Source organism: Empidonax traillii, unplaced genomic scaffold, assembly GCF_003031625.1.
Source record: "Empidonax traillii isolate 1590-97213 ecotype Southwest subspecies unplaced genomic scaffold, ASM303162v1 scaffold229:size1690559, whole genome shotgun sequence".
NCBI lineage: Eukaryota > Metazoa > Chordata > Aves > Passeriformes > Tyrannidae > Empidonax > Empidonax traillii.
This window is the reverse complement of record NW_020955422.1, coordinates 120,383-133,543: the sequence shown is the minus strand read 5'-3', so window position 1 is coordinate 133,543 and position 13,161 is coordinate 120,383. Positions and strand designations below refer to the sequence as shown.

General features: G+C 39.1%; 1 protein-coding gene across 1 annotated transcript in view; it reads left to right on the top strand.

Annotated features, from left to right (window-relative positions):
• The window catches only part of MAP3K5 (mitogen-activated protein kinase kinase kinase 5), a 102,159-nt gene that overhangs the window by 77,250 nt on the left and 11,748 nt on the right, over window positions 1–13,161 (top strand). Inside the window, exons 16-24 of the mRNA XM_027888019.1 lie at window positions 2,603–2,730; window positions 4,542–4,678; window positions 5,320–5,425; window positions 6,379–6,536; window positions 7,004–7,181; window positions 7,992–8,012; window positions 9,040–9,217; window positions 9,315–9,483; window positions 12,425–12,610. Coding sequence (XP_027743820.1) covers window positions 2,603–2,730; window positions 4,542–4,678; window positions 5,320–5,425; window positions 6,379–6,536; window positions 7,004–7,181; window positions 7,992–8,012; window positions 9,040–9,217; window positions 9,315–9,483; window positions 12,425–12,610 — 1,261 coding nt within the window. The remainder of the gene's footprint in view (window positions 1–2,602; window positions 2,731–4,541; window positions 4,679–5,319; window positions 5,426–6,378; window positions 6,537–7,003; window positions 7,182–7,991; window positions 8,013–9,039; window positions 9,218–9,314; window positions 9,484–12,424; window positions 12,611–13,161) is intronic.

Below are 13,161 nucleotides of genomic sequence, written 5' to 3'. Positions count from 1 at the left end.
ACTGAGTGCACCCTCAACAAGTTTGCCAAGCTGAGCAGTGCAGTCAACACAGTGGAGGGGCGGATGCCAGCCAGAGGGACCTTGAGAGGTTTGAGTGGTGGGCCTGTGTGAACGTCATGAAGTTTGACAAGGCCAAGTGCAAGGTGCTACACATGGGTCATGGCAATCCCAGGCACACCTGCAGGTTCGGCAGAGAATGGATTGGGAGCAGCCCTGAGGAGAAGGACTTGGGGGTGTTAGGTGAAGAGAAGTTCAACGTGACCTGGCAACATGGACTCACAGCCCAGAAAACCAACCATGTCCTGAGCTGCATCAAAAGCAGCATGGCCAGCAGGTTGAAGGAGGTGATTCTGACTCTCTACTCTGCTTTCAAGAGACCCCAGCTCAAGTGTTGTGTCCAGCACTGGGACCCCCAGCGTAAGAATGATGTGGACCTGTTGGGATGGGTCCAGACAAGGATGATGAGAATAATCATAGGGCTGGAGCACCTCTCCTATGAAGATAGGCTGAGAGAGCTGGGCTTGTTTAGCCTGGAAAAGAGAAGGCTTTGGTGAAACATCACAACAGCCTTCCAGTACCTAAAGGGGATCTGTAAGGAAGCTGGAGAGAGACTCTTTACAAGGGTGCATAGTGACAGGACAAGAGAGAATGGCTTCAAACTGAAAGAGAGCAGGTTTAGGTTGGAAGAAATTCTTTACTGTGAGAGTGGTGAGACACGGGCAGAGGTTGCCCAGAGAAGTTGTGAATGCCCCAATCCTTGGAAGTGCTCAAGGCTGGGCTGGATGGGGCTTTGGGCAATATGGTCTAGTGGAAGGTGTCCCTGACCATGTCAGGAGGGTTGAAACTAGATAATCTTAAGGTCTCTTCCTAACTCAAACCATTCCATAATGATGATTTAGAATTTGTCTTTGTACCATTTAAAGTCTCCTAATGACTAAGTTCTAAAATAACAAATGCTTCACCCCAGTGAAGAATTTCTTTATGGCTTTATTTTATTTGCAAAATTGTTATAGTTGCTAAAGTCACAATTAACTGTGCAGTTTAAAAGTGTGGGGAGAAGAATTAAAATGATCTTACTGTGCTGCTCTGAATTAATATCTCATTAATAGAACTCAGCAATACAATCTTTGGTTTTGCATTTCTGTATCACTAGCAGTGTAGTCAGAATCTTTATAGTCGTATGGAGAGGCAAGACAAAACTCAGATTAGTTTCTGGTAAATAAACTGAGTTGCATAATCATACTTCTTATTAACAAAGGACTTAGAAGTGTTTTCTGCAACAGTTGTTTTCCAGAGGGATTTTCAGATGCCCACTTTTTTTTTTTTCTTTTCCCTCTACTTTTTTTTTAAGAGTTCAGCCTCCACTAGTAGCTTGAGGCTGTTGTTAGGGTGAGGTGATAACTACTTGCCCCAAAAGAGAGTGGAAGTCACAAGCACTTTTCGCCATAACAACTTCAATTGCATTCATACTTTGATTGCATTCTTAGCGCTGGCACTTGACTGGATCCAGAGAGAGCTGACTTCTGGACTTGAGGCAGCAGGAAGCTACCCTTCCTCCCTCCTACCAAAATAAAAGGTTTCTGCCATTTCATTCAGGGACAAGAATGTACTTGTGTTTATGTGAAGACTATGCTGAGAGTAACCTGGTGAAGGTGGCAGTAAAACTATTCCTTTTGGTGGCGAGTAGCTGCAAGGTGGAGTTTGCTGTTAGTAATCCTATAGTATAAACATCTGAAAATGTCTTCTGTTTGCTCAAATGCTGTAGCTGCTTCTCACATCTGCACTGATAGAAGTAGTTCTGTTTCCTTCTATTTCAGACTGACCACAGATATTAGTGCTTTGCCAGACAATACATAGACTCTGGAAGCTGACCTGCTTCCAAGGGGAAGCATTAGGGCAGTCCTAAGTTAGCAAGAGTGTTAGGGCAGGCCCAGGGAGCACATCAGCTGTTGAGCTCTGGTGATGTTCCACAATGGAGAATGATCTCGGCTCCAGAAATGTTCTTGACAAAAAGACTGTTGAAAAGCTTATCTCTGAAAACTATTTTACCTTGGACTAACTTATATTTGATGATATTGTTTTGATCTGTTCTTTTGAATATCTCTCCATGAAGTTATTTCTGTTTTCTTACTCTGACATCCACTCTTGTTTTTAGAAAAGACTTCTACTTTAATTAAAATTTAAATAGTGATTAATTTTCATCATTGAGGTGGTTTTATTTATACACTAACTTTATTGTTTACTAGTTCGCTTTGGAAATAATATGAATCCAACCACTTGCATAATTGTTTATTCTCTTTGAGTTAGGCTGGAGAGGAGTTAATTTTCTACAATTTTTTTTTCCTTATTTAGTTTATGTGCATTTATAATAATTTCTGTATATAGAATATTATGTACGTTTTACATATGTTATATTTACATGTGATTACATAATTTTCTAATGTGGTGATCACAACTGCTGTTGTTAAATGTATTTTAGAAGTAGTCATTTCAGTGTAAATATGTTTCGTGAGACCTAAAATAGAGTTTCAGCTACTACAGTAAACCCAAGACTTTTTTTCACAGAGGTCACTTTTGAATAAACTTGTTTTTTGCTTTCCAGGTACTCCCAACCTCTGCATGAAGAAATAGCTTTACACAAGCATCTCAAACATAAGAACATTGTTCAGTATTTAGGTTCTCTTAGTGAGAATGGCTTCATTAAGATATTCATGGAACAGGTGCCTGGTGGTAAGTTTTGGGGGATACTAGTTTGGTGGTTGGTTGGGGTATAAAAACCTGTAGAACCACCACAAGATACATTTCATGCAGTTGTAATATTCTTTAATGTCTCTTTCCTAAATTAATGAGGAAAACTGTCTTCAAAGTACTTGAGGCCTCTGCTTCAGTATTTAGATAGGTGTGCTGCAGATACAGCTCAGATCATTGCTGTAGCAGGTGAGCTCCTCTTACCTCAGATCCGTGGTGGGTTGACCCTGGCTGGATGCCAGATGCCCACTAAAGCCGCTCTGTCACTGCCCTCCTCAGCTGGCCAGGGGAGAGAAAATAGAACATAAGCCTCATGGGTCAGGATAAGGACAAGGAGAGATCACTCACCAGTTACCACCACAGGCAAAATGGACTCAGTTTGGGAATATTAGTTTAATTTATTCCCAGCCAAATCAGAGAAGGATAATGAGAAATAAAACCAAATCTTAAAAACACCTTCCCCCTACTCCTCCCTTCTTTCTGGGTTTAAATTCACTCACAGTTTTCTCTCTCTCCTCCCACCAGTGGCACAGGGAGATGGGGAGTGTGGTCAGTTCATTAAACATTGTCTCTGCCACTCCTTCCTCCTCAGGAGGAGGAGGACTCACACTCATCCCGTGCTGCAGGTGGGATCCCTCCCATGGGAGACAGTACTCCATGAACTTCTCCAATGTGAGTTCTTCCCATGGGCTGCAGTTCTTCATGAACTGCTTCAGCGTGGGTCCCTTCCACAGGGTGCAATCCTTCAGGAACAGCATGGGTCCCCTGTGGGGCCACAGATCCTGCCAGGAGCCTGCTCCAGCATGTGCTTCCCATGGGGTCACAGCTGCCTTTGGGCATCTACCTACTCCAGCTTAGGGACCTCCATGGGCTTCAGGGAGATATCCTGCCTCACTGTGGTCTTCACCATGGGCGGCAGGGGAGTCTCTGCTCTGGTGCCTGGAGCACCTCCTTCCCTTCCTTTGCTGCCTTCGGTGTCTTCAAGGACATTTTTCTCACATATTCTCAATTTTCTCTCTATCTGCAATTGTTGCACATATTTTTTTCCCTTCTTAAATCTGTTATCGCAGAGGCACTGCCACTATTGCTCTTGGGCTCAGCCTTCACCAGTGGCAGGTCTGTCTTGGAGGCATCTGGCATTGGCTCTATTAGACACAGGGGAAGCTCCCAGCAGCTTCTCACAGAATTCCCCCCTGCACCCCCCCTGCTACCAAACACTTTCCATGTAAACCCAACACAGGATAGAGATGATTTGTGCTCATCCTACTAGATCAACCATGGCTACTCTCCGATGGCTCAGCCCTCTTCAGGTACATGACACGAAGAAGGAGATTTGTGATTGTTGCTTCTGTTTGCAACTAAAGAACTCACAGCAGCCAGATGTAACAAAAATCCCATTTCTTGATTTTAGCTTTTTGAGAAACTGTGGGGTTGGTGTATGTGATAAGACATGCATATGTGCATCCAGTCTTTTTTACTCTTTTACAACATTCCTGGGCTTAACTTCTCTACAGGTATAGGAGGGAAGTGGGTTAAATGGGTTTTGATTTACATGCTTGAGGAAGCCTACACTTCTCTGCTGCATTTGAGGCCAGTGGAGATACTGAGACTCTCTCTTTAATCACTCAGGCCAGTGATGATGCAAGTAAGAATTTGCCTGGAGAGGACTCTGTTTATAGAAGAGGTGCCTACGTTTGCATTGGGATTGATATTTGTTGTTACTTTTTTCCTTTGGGGAGAAGGTAGAACTTAATTGGATTTTTACTCTCACTTTCTGCTCTCCAAAATTATAGGCAGCCTTTCTGCTCTTCTACGATCAAAATGGGGACCACTAAAAAATAATGAGCAGACAATTGGCTTTTACACCAAGCAGATTCTTGAAGGATTAAAATACCTCCACGATAATCAAATAGTGCACCGAGACATAAAGGTAAGAATTTGCAGAGAAGGAAACCTCATAGTGTTACCTAACTGCATAGCTTTTTTTTTTGTCCTGTAATTTAAAAACTATTTTTCTGAAAGGTCTCTGCTATGCTGAACCATGGGTTAGGTAGGTGAACCATTGTTGATTTCAGTTTGCAGCAACAAAATATATTTGGGTTTGTTTGGTTTTTTTTATTTTGGAAAAATTAAAATATAGCAACTTCTGATGTGATAAAGTAGATACTTATATTTCTGTTTTCAATGACATGATTGAACTTCTATAAAATCTGATTAGAAGTGAAGAAGATTGTGGATGGGATACTTAGCAACTTCTTTTCCAAGGAGACTGCAGACAAAAAAGTGGGGGGTTTTGTTTTTCAAAAGCCTTCCTTCCTCTTTTAATATTCTTTAACTGAATTCCTGCAGTCTTCTGGTAGTAGGGGAAGTTCTCTTTGAGATGAAGTTTCTCTTAATGGGATTACATAAAGCAGAAACACTATTGATTTCTCTTTCATCTCCTCTCTTAAAAGGCTTAAGAGGTAATTGTTACCTAGTAAAGAGTACACTGTAGGAACAGGCTATGCAAGAAATCTTAGATGAAGAGTCTGCAGAAAAAAAAATAATTGTTCTGAATGTTCTGTTCCTCAGGGTGATAACGTGCTTATCAACACATACAGTGGAGTGTTAAAGATTTCGGACTTTGGAACTTCAAAGAGACTTGCAGGAATCAATCCTTGTACTGAAACTTTCACTGGTATGTTCCCAGAGGAGACTCCTTTATCCTCACTCGAACTGTGTATGTAGGGTCAGAACACACAGATGCTGAACTTTCATTGACTTCGAATCAGTATAAAAGGTTACTGCAAGAATAACTTTTTGATATATAATCTTAAGCTATACACTGTTCTTGTATGCACTCTTCAAAGAGAATGCTGTTTTGGATGTTCCGCTTGTGACATCAAAGTCCTCTACAACAGAAGAGCTGTGTCTGTCCCATATTGTATTTCAGTGTGTCTCCTCTGTGCTTGGCTCTTTCTTTCATCATGCTGATCTTTTTTTTTTCTTGATTGGCTTGGTCATCCTGGCTTTATCTCCAGAATCGCTTATCTACAGAACTCATCATTAACTTGTTCCTCTGTCTGCTTGATAATTTGATTTGGATGTTAAATCATGCAGTGGCACTGCATTAAATAATTATGCCAAATGAGAAGTAACTGTTATTTTAGTTCCATCTTCTGCTCTTCCATTACTGCTCTGAGTGGAACAGAATGCAGAATGATGTGTCAGGTTGATTCCCTTATTTCAGAATTCATATCACCAACTCTGTTAGGTTCAGATTTCAGCTGTCCCTTCCTTTTCTTTTCTGGGTGCAATTCAGAGTGATCTCCCATATTTTAATCTTAAACTGTGATACAGTAAATGAGAACTATGTCTGATCCTAAGCTCATTGAAATCTTTAATAGTTCTCATTGACTTTGAAAACCAATATCTAGATCAGTAGATAATACCAAATGCTTTTAGCACAAGTAATATTTTGAGTTTATATGGAATGCATGTGGAAATTCTTGAATTCTGAATGATAAAAAGGGTTTTTTTTTAACTCTCCCAATATTTGTCACTTCTCAGTGTTTTTGTTCCTCTTGTCCTTTAGCTATCTGTTTGCAGCATTAGTGCACCTAAGTAAAAAACAGAGTATGTTTTAAACAGGTACCCTTCAGTATATGGCACCAGAAATTATAGACAAGGGGCCACGTGGCTATGGCAAGGCTGCAGACATCTGGTCTTTGGGATGCACAATCATTGAGATGGCTACAGGGAAGCCCCCATTTTATGAACTGGGAGAACCACAAGCAGCAATGTTTAAGGTCAGACATCTTCCTTGTACAGCTCAGAGAGGTATTTGTAAACACAGGAAATCTTTTGACTGTTGTGGAGAAGCTGAAATTAGAGGTTGCAGGACAAGAAGATAGAGGAAGTGCTTGGTTTGTGAGGATGTTAAGAAGAATAATCTGATTCAACTGAGAGGGAGTGCTGTGCACTTTTGAATAGAGTAATAGAGCAATAGCAGCTATTCAGCAGCCAAGCTGAAAAAAAAAGAGCAATTTTCTGCTTTTTGAGAGCCTCTAGTTACATTCATTGATTTTTTAAAATGTACTTGTTTATACAGTTTGTAATAGGGTTTTTTCTCTGAATTAATAAACTAATTATAGAAAGTTAATATGAAACTTGAGAATGATATACCTACTTTTACTATCTAAACAGTTTTTTGATGTTGTGTAGTGTTTGGAAAAAGAACAGTGTAGGCTATTGTTTCTCTCTTTATTTATCTCAGGTGGGAATGTTTAAAATACACCCAGAAATTCCTGAATCCATGTCTACAGAAGCCAAGGCTTTCATATTGCGTTGCTTTGAACCAGATCCTGATAAACGAGCTTTTGCTCATGAGTTACTTATAGATGAATTCTTGAAGGTTTCAAGCAAAAAAAGAAAGTCCCCATCAAAGCTCTCAGGTAAGCATTGCTAAAAGTCTGAAATTTTTATCTTGCCTGTGGTATTGTTTCCTGAAACTAATCATTTAGTCTTTTAAGATGGACACATCAGATCTCCATCCCAGATAAATGTTCAGTTGTAACCTTCTGTACCAGCAGCTTGCTGCACAAACACTGCAGAATTCTAGCAGAATTCTGTTACCATGTTGTCACAGAAGTAATTTATATAAATATTTCTAATAGGGTTTACAAAAATCTGTTTATGGTTTTGTGCAGCTTTTGCGATCACTGGGTTTTGTGTTTCTTATTTTAATTTGCATATGATTTTGTCAAAAGAATGTTTACGTAGATTATGTTTTGTGTAAAGTGTGAATATGCTGTTGAACCTTAGTGGGCTTTTCTGCATGAGCAGAATAATCTTTGTCCCATTGCAAATGTGTTTGCACATTAATATGTTTCACATATTAATTTTAATTTTCTGATGTGCTCTAAATTATACAAGGTAATGAAGCATTTTTGAGAGCATGAATAACATATTCTATTGTGTGTGCATATATACTTATGAAAATATCTTCTGTATATTTTTAGCATGATACCTAAAATAAAAATGTTAGGGAAAGGAGATGGCATTAGATGATCACTTTTAACATGGTTTCCACTCCCTCAGATTAAAATTAATTTTAAATTGCAATAAGTCACACTTTTGGAGACTGCAGACAGGAGAGTTGAGACAGTCCATAAAAATGACAGCTTACCCTTTTGACTGTGCTTATTTTCTCAGTCAATTTTGGCATATTTAACTTTCTTTTTTTCTTTGCTTTTGTACCACAGTTCTCTCAGCTAACACAAATGGTGAGTTTTAACATACTTCTCTATCAAAACATACCTGTGTAGATACTGCGGTTATCCTTATTCTGGTAGGATTTGTCACACAAAAGTGTTGGAAAGAGAAGCGGACACAATTATGAAAATAAGTGACCTCTCTTTCTCTGTTAGGAATGTCTAATCCATTGTGCATATTTAAATTACTATTTTTAATCCTACCAGACTATGCCTTAATTGTCTGGGCAGGTGGGTGATCCAGGCTTGAAGAGCTGTGTCGTTGTTTATGGGGACATTTAGTGGAAACCAGTGGCTGTTTTATAGTAGCAAGAGAGACGAGATTTGTGGAGAAAGATAACACAGATTTTTATTAGACTAAATTCTAAAACTGAAAAAGCCCTACTGCCTGGGTACAGGACACTGATCTCTTTCAGGAAATGAACTGGGGAGAGTGTGGGAGGGAACTGAACACACACATAGTTACCTTCGTGCTGAGTTGGTATCAAAGTACATTTTGAAATGCGCACATTTGAAATAGGTATGAGTAGTTCCCTGCAGCAATAATGTGTGCTTTGGATTTAAAACTAAAAGTTCTGACTTAACTGTGTGTTTATTATTAATGAAAAACTAACTAAACTTGTACAAAATAATCTGGTTAAAAATATACGTGTTATAGTGTATATATATATATAAATATATACATATTTATATACACCTATAAAATTAATATCTTGGAAGCTGCTTGGATGACTTACCCTAGAGAAGGATTTTGTTACTGCTGGAAGTCCTGGTATGAGATGCACGTTCACTTCAGTGTTGAAGTTCCGTAAGTGAACTTGCAAAGAGCCCACCATTTCCATCGCTCAGGAAGCTTTTGAATAAAAACATAATTGAACAGTAAGCTTCAGGAGGTTTTTTTGTCTATTTTGTTTAATATTTTTTATTGGTGTGTGGGAAGACTGGAGTCTTTCTATTTCTTCTGAAAGAGTAATCTTTTTACTTTAGAACTAAGATGGCATTATTAAATTCTAATTTCTGAATATCCTTACATGAATAGAGTATCTTCGGAGCATATCCTTACCTGTCCCTGTCCTGGTGGAAGATACAAGTAGCAGCAGTGAATACGGTTCTGTCTCACCTGATACAGAGTTAAAAATTGATCCATTCTCTTTCAAAACAAGAGCCAAATCATGTGGAGAAAAAGATGGGAAGGGAATCCGGTCCCTTTTTCTGAGGTAAAGAGCTATCTGGCATTTTATGTTACACAGTAGATTAGGAATGTGTGCGTTGGAGTGGTTTTTACAAAGTTTCTTTTAACTGTCTTGCATTCAGCATCCCAGATGAACACTTTGAGGATCACAGTGCACCTCCTTCACCTGAAGAGAAAGATTCTGGGTTTTTCATGCTGAAGAAGGATAGTGAAAGGAGAGCCACCCTTCACAGGATATTAACTGAGGACCAAGAGCACGTGGTGAGGAACTTGATGGAAGCTTTGACTCAGGTAAGGTAATTTCAGAAGGCAGCACGAATTCTATGGAATTTGAAGACTTCTCTGCAGTTACCTGAAACTCTTGAAATTAGACATAGTAAAGCAATTAAAAAATAAAATTTGATTAAACTAGAAAGCATACACTGTGTAAGCTTTCACAATTATTGTTTTATTTGGGCTATTAAAAATAGGCTTTGAATTTGTTTATGGTACGTTACATATGCCTTTTGTGTTGTTTTTAATTACAATATGTATGCTTGGGTATTCATACTGGCTAGACAACAGAAAAACATGTTTTTCATGGTACTCTATTTTGCCAGTGATCTTCAAATTGGACTAGCTGAGGCTGTCAGGTCAACTCATATAAGGTAGATCATCTCCAGGAGGGGATTATCTTGGCTCCCTTTAAAAGTTCTATCTTCTGGACGACTTGTTTGACAGAGGGAGGTTTATGCCTGTCTGGCCTTAGGTTACTGTGTAGAAAAAATGGGGCTGAGTGGCACAGATTTGCCTTCTAGCCAGCAACCATAAAAGGGGAAAGAGGGGGCTAGGGAGTAAATAAATCACAGCTTTTCCTCAGTGCTCTTTGGGAGCACATATGCAGGAAAGATGTAGTAACAGTGGGGGTTACAGCAAACAACAAAATAATTGCAGAATGACCTTTTGGCACTCCTTTGTGGGGATGATTCATTATGATGATGTATCAGTTCAGGATGACGCTGAATAAATAACAGGTCATGACTACACTGCTAAATGTTGCAACACCGTAATGGGATAATGTGATTTTTTTTGTTCTTGTTTGTGTGTGTCTTAGTAGTTAATTGACTCACTTGTTCTCAAGGCAAAGTATTGGTGGCCTAAAATTCACTTGTATAAAACACGACAATTCATGTTCTAAAGACAGTACTATTTAGAAACTGATGCAAACCAGTATGATCGTTATGCATGTGCTACAGTTAATATACTTGAAAATTGCTGCCATGCCAATAAAAATTGCTTCTAACTCTTGGGGGGCTGTGTGTATAAATCCCACAGTTGTCCCAGTACCCTTAGAAAGTGTTAAAGTAGGAGTCAGAGAGATGCCTGTGATGTGTGCTTTGCTAGTGTTGCTATAACAGACAAGTTGTTAATATGTGTATGAAAATAATAGTCAGTGACTGTGAGAGGCTGAAACTCAATCTCAAAACCCAGGGTTTGCTTGTTGCTTCATGCCTTTCTCAGCTGAGGCTGGAACAGCCTGAGAGAGAAGCAGAGAGACACAGAGTTGCGCAGCCTGTGAGTTTAAAGTACATGTTCATGGCACTGGCTGCCCTTCAAGAGGATGTGGAACTCTGACTCTGAAAAACTGTTTTCTCCCTTGGGAGAGGGACCCTGTTCAGAGAGTAGGAAACTTACTCAAACCACCAGAAAGTTGTAGTAACTGCAGTTAAGGGGAATTTGAGTTGGCTGCTTGTTATGTCCTGCTTAAATACAAGAAGTTAGTTGCTTGTTAGGCCTCATTTAGGATTTGATAGCATTTTTCTCATCACAAAAATTTTTCACAAGAAAGGTTTCAACAAAGTCATTGGGTATGGGGGCCAGGGGAGGAGAATGGCCCTCACAAAATAGGTCAGTGTTTCTAATTAGGGAGTCATACTGGCTGTCCTGTCCCCATAGTGCCCTGTTGTACTTCGATCTTCTAGTCCACGACTACAGTGTGCATTTACCTGTCTGCCCTAGGGGCTTTTTAATTATTTACACAAAAAGGAGATATGCTACTGCAGGACAGTGAGGGATCCACTTCAGTACAGCAAATCATCTGGTGAATTCTCCAATGTATATCAAGATCAGAGGATAGTATCTTTTATCTCAGATGGATGCTTTAGTCAGTGCTTGGACTGCTCTAGAACTTCTACACTTTTTAAAACTTTTTTTTTTTTTTTTATTTTAGGTTCTCTCTCAAGTAATCATTTATGTTTGTTTCATCCAGATCAGAATCAACTTACTATAGTTAAAAGCTCAGTGTTTTTGGCAAACAAGAGTTCTTGGTGTCTGGCCAGCTGTAACATTCACAGCATGAAACTGGCAAATGAACCAAACACCATATGTCCTTCTGTTATGGAAATCAGTGTTAGATATCTTTAGTCTACATGAATATGTACTTAACTTTCTTTAGAATAAGCGTCTAATACTTCATGTTTAGCAACAACTCTGGCTCAATTTTAAGATTTGGAATTGAAATTTGCATTCAGTTGGCATGACTTTACTTACGAGCGCAAATACAGTCCTCTGCTTCCTAGTTACCTATACTGGTTATCCTGATTAATGCTTTTGAGCTTTTTGCTGCTTTGGTAGCTCATGCAAAAACAAAAAAGCTTTTAAAAATAGGCATATGAATATTTATACTAGAAAGATAAGACCTTTGTAGACCTACTGTAAGAGAAGTTCTGTATTAAGAGAAATTGGGAAATTATGTAAGAAAGAACTAGTCCCTTCCTACGCCTCCTGCATAGCTTTGACTAATCTCTTCTTTTAAAAGCTGATGGAGGATTTTGCATGTTGTCTCTGAGGGGTATGCAGAAATTGGAAGCGCTACAAAGTACATGTTTGTTTGCAATTAAGAGTAATTTGTAGTATTCAGTGCACAGTATATTTATTCATATCTTTTCACTCCTGTACAAAGAGCCACACAGACTACAGTGTGCATATACTCTTCAGCAACTGATCTAAACCAAAGTCAGCTACTTTTTCATCAAATTACCTGCATTACCAGGGAGCTGAGTGATAAAACTTTGTGCTGCTGCAGTTATGCTGGTACCATTACCTGACCTGCAGCTGCACCTTTCCTTTAACCATAGCAGTAGAGTTTCTGAAAATTTATATTGCCAGCTGGTGTTATTGGCTAAAGTCCCTTTGGATGTATGTTTCAAAAGATGGCTATCAAAACTATTTCTTTTTCTCTCTATTCTACCAGGGAGCTGAAGAACCCAAGCTAAAATGGGAACATATCACAACACTCGTTTCCAGCCTCAGAGAGTTTGTACGGTCCACTGATCGCAAAATCATTGCAACCACTCTTTCAAAACTGAAGCTGGAGTTAGACTTTGACAGCCATGGTATCAGTCAAGTGCAGCTTGTGCTCTTTGGTTTTCAAGATGCCGTAAGTTGTCATTTTTACTATGAAATTCGTGCATCAAAACTGCCTCCTGCCCAAAAAAAAAAGCCAGAAGCAAACAGAACCTGATTAACTCATACCTAGAGTTACTGAAACAATATTTGAAGGTTTTGTACTAGTAATAACAAAAATCCGGGCAACAGCCATGACTTGATTTGGACACCATGTGATCCTTTGGCAGGACACAGACCCTGAACACAACTTGGATTTTTTTCAGATCTTCTGATTAAAGATCTAGAAGGCTCACCATAGTTGTGTGAATATATGGCATAATACGAAAGCAGGAAAACCTTTTAAAAAAATCTTCTTTTGGAGGGTTTTCTGGGAAATAAGACCAACACCAACAATGTCAGGCTTATCCTACATCAATGCAGATTTCTTAAACTTGACTCCTCTTATAAACTAATGCATGAAACCACTCTATACCCATATTAGTAGTCGGTCTACCTTGTAATATTGTGTTGAGTTCTTATTCTAGTATTTTTGGTTAGCAGCAGATTTCTGCCAAATTAGATATTTTCATTTCAATTTATAAT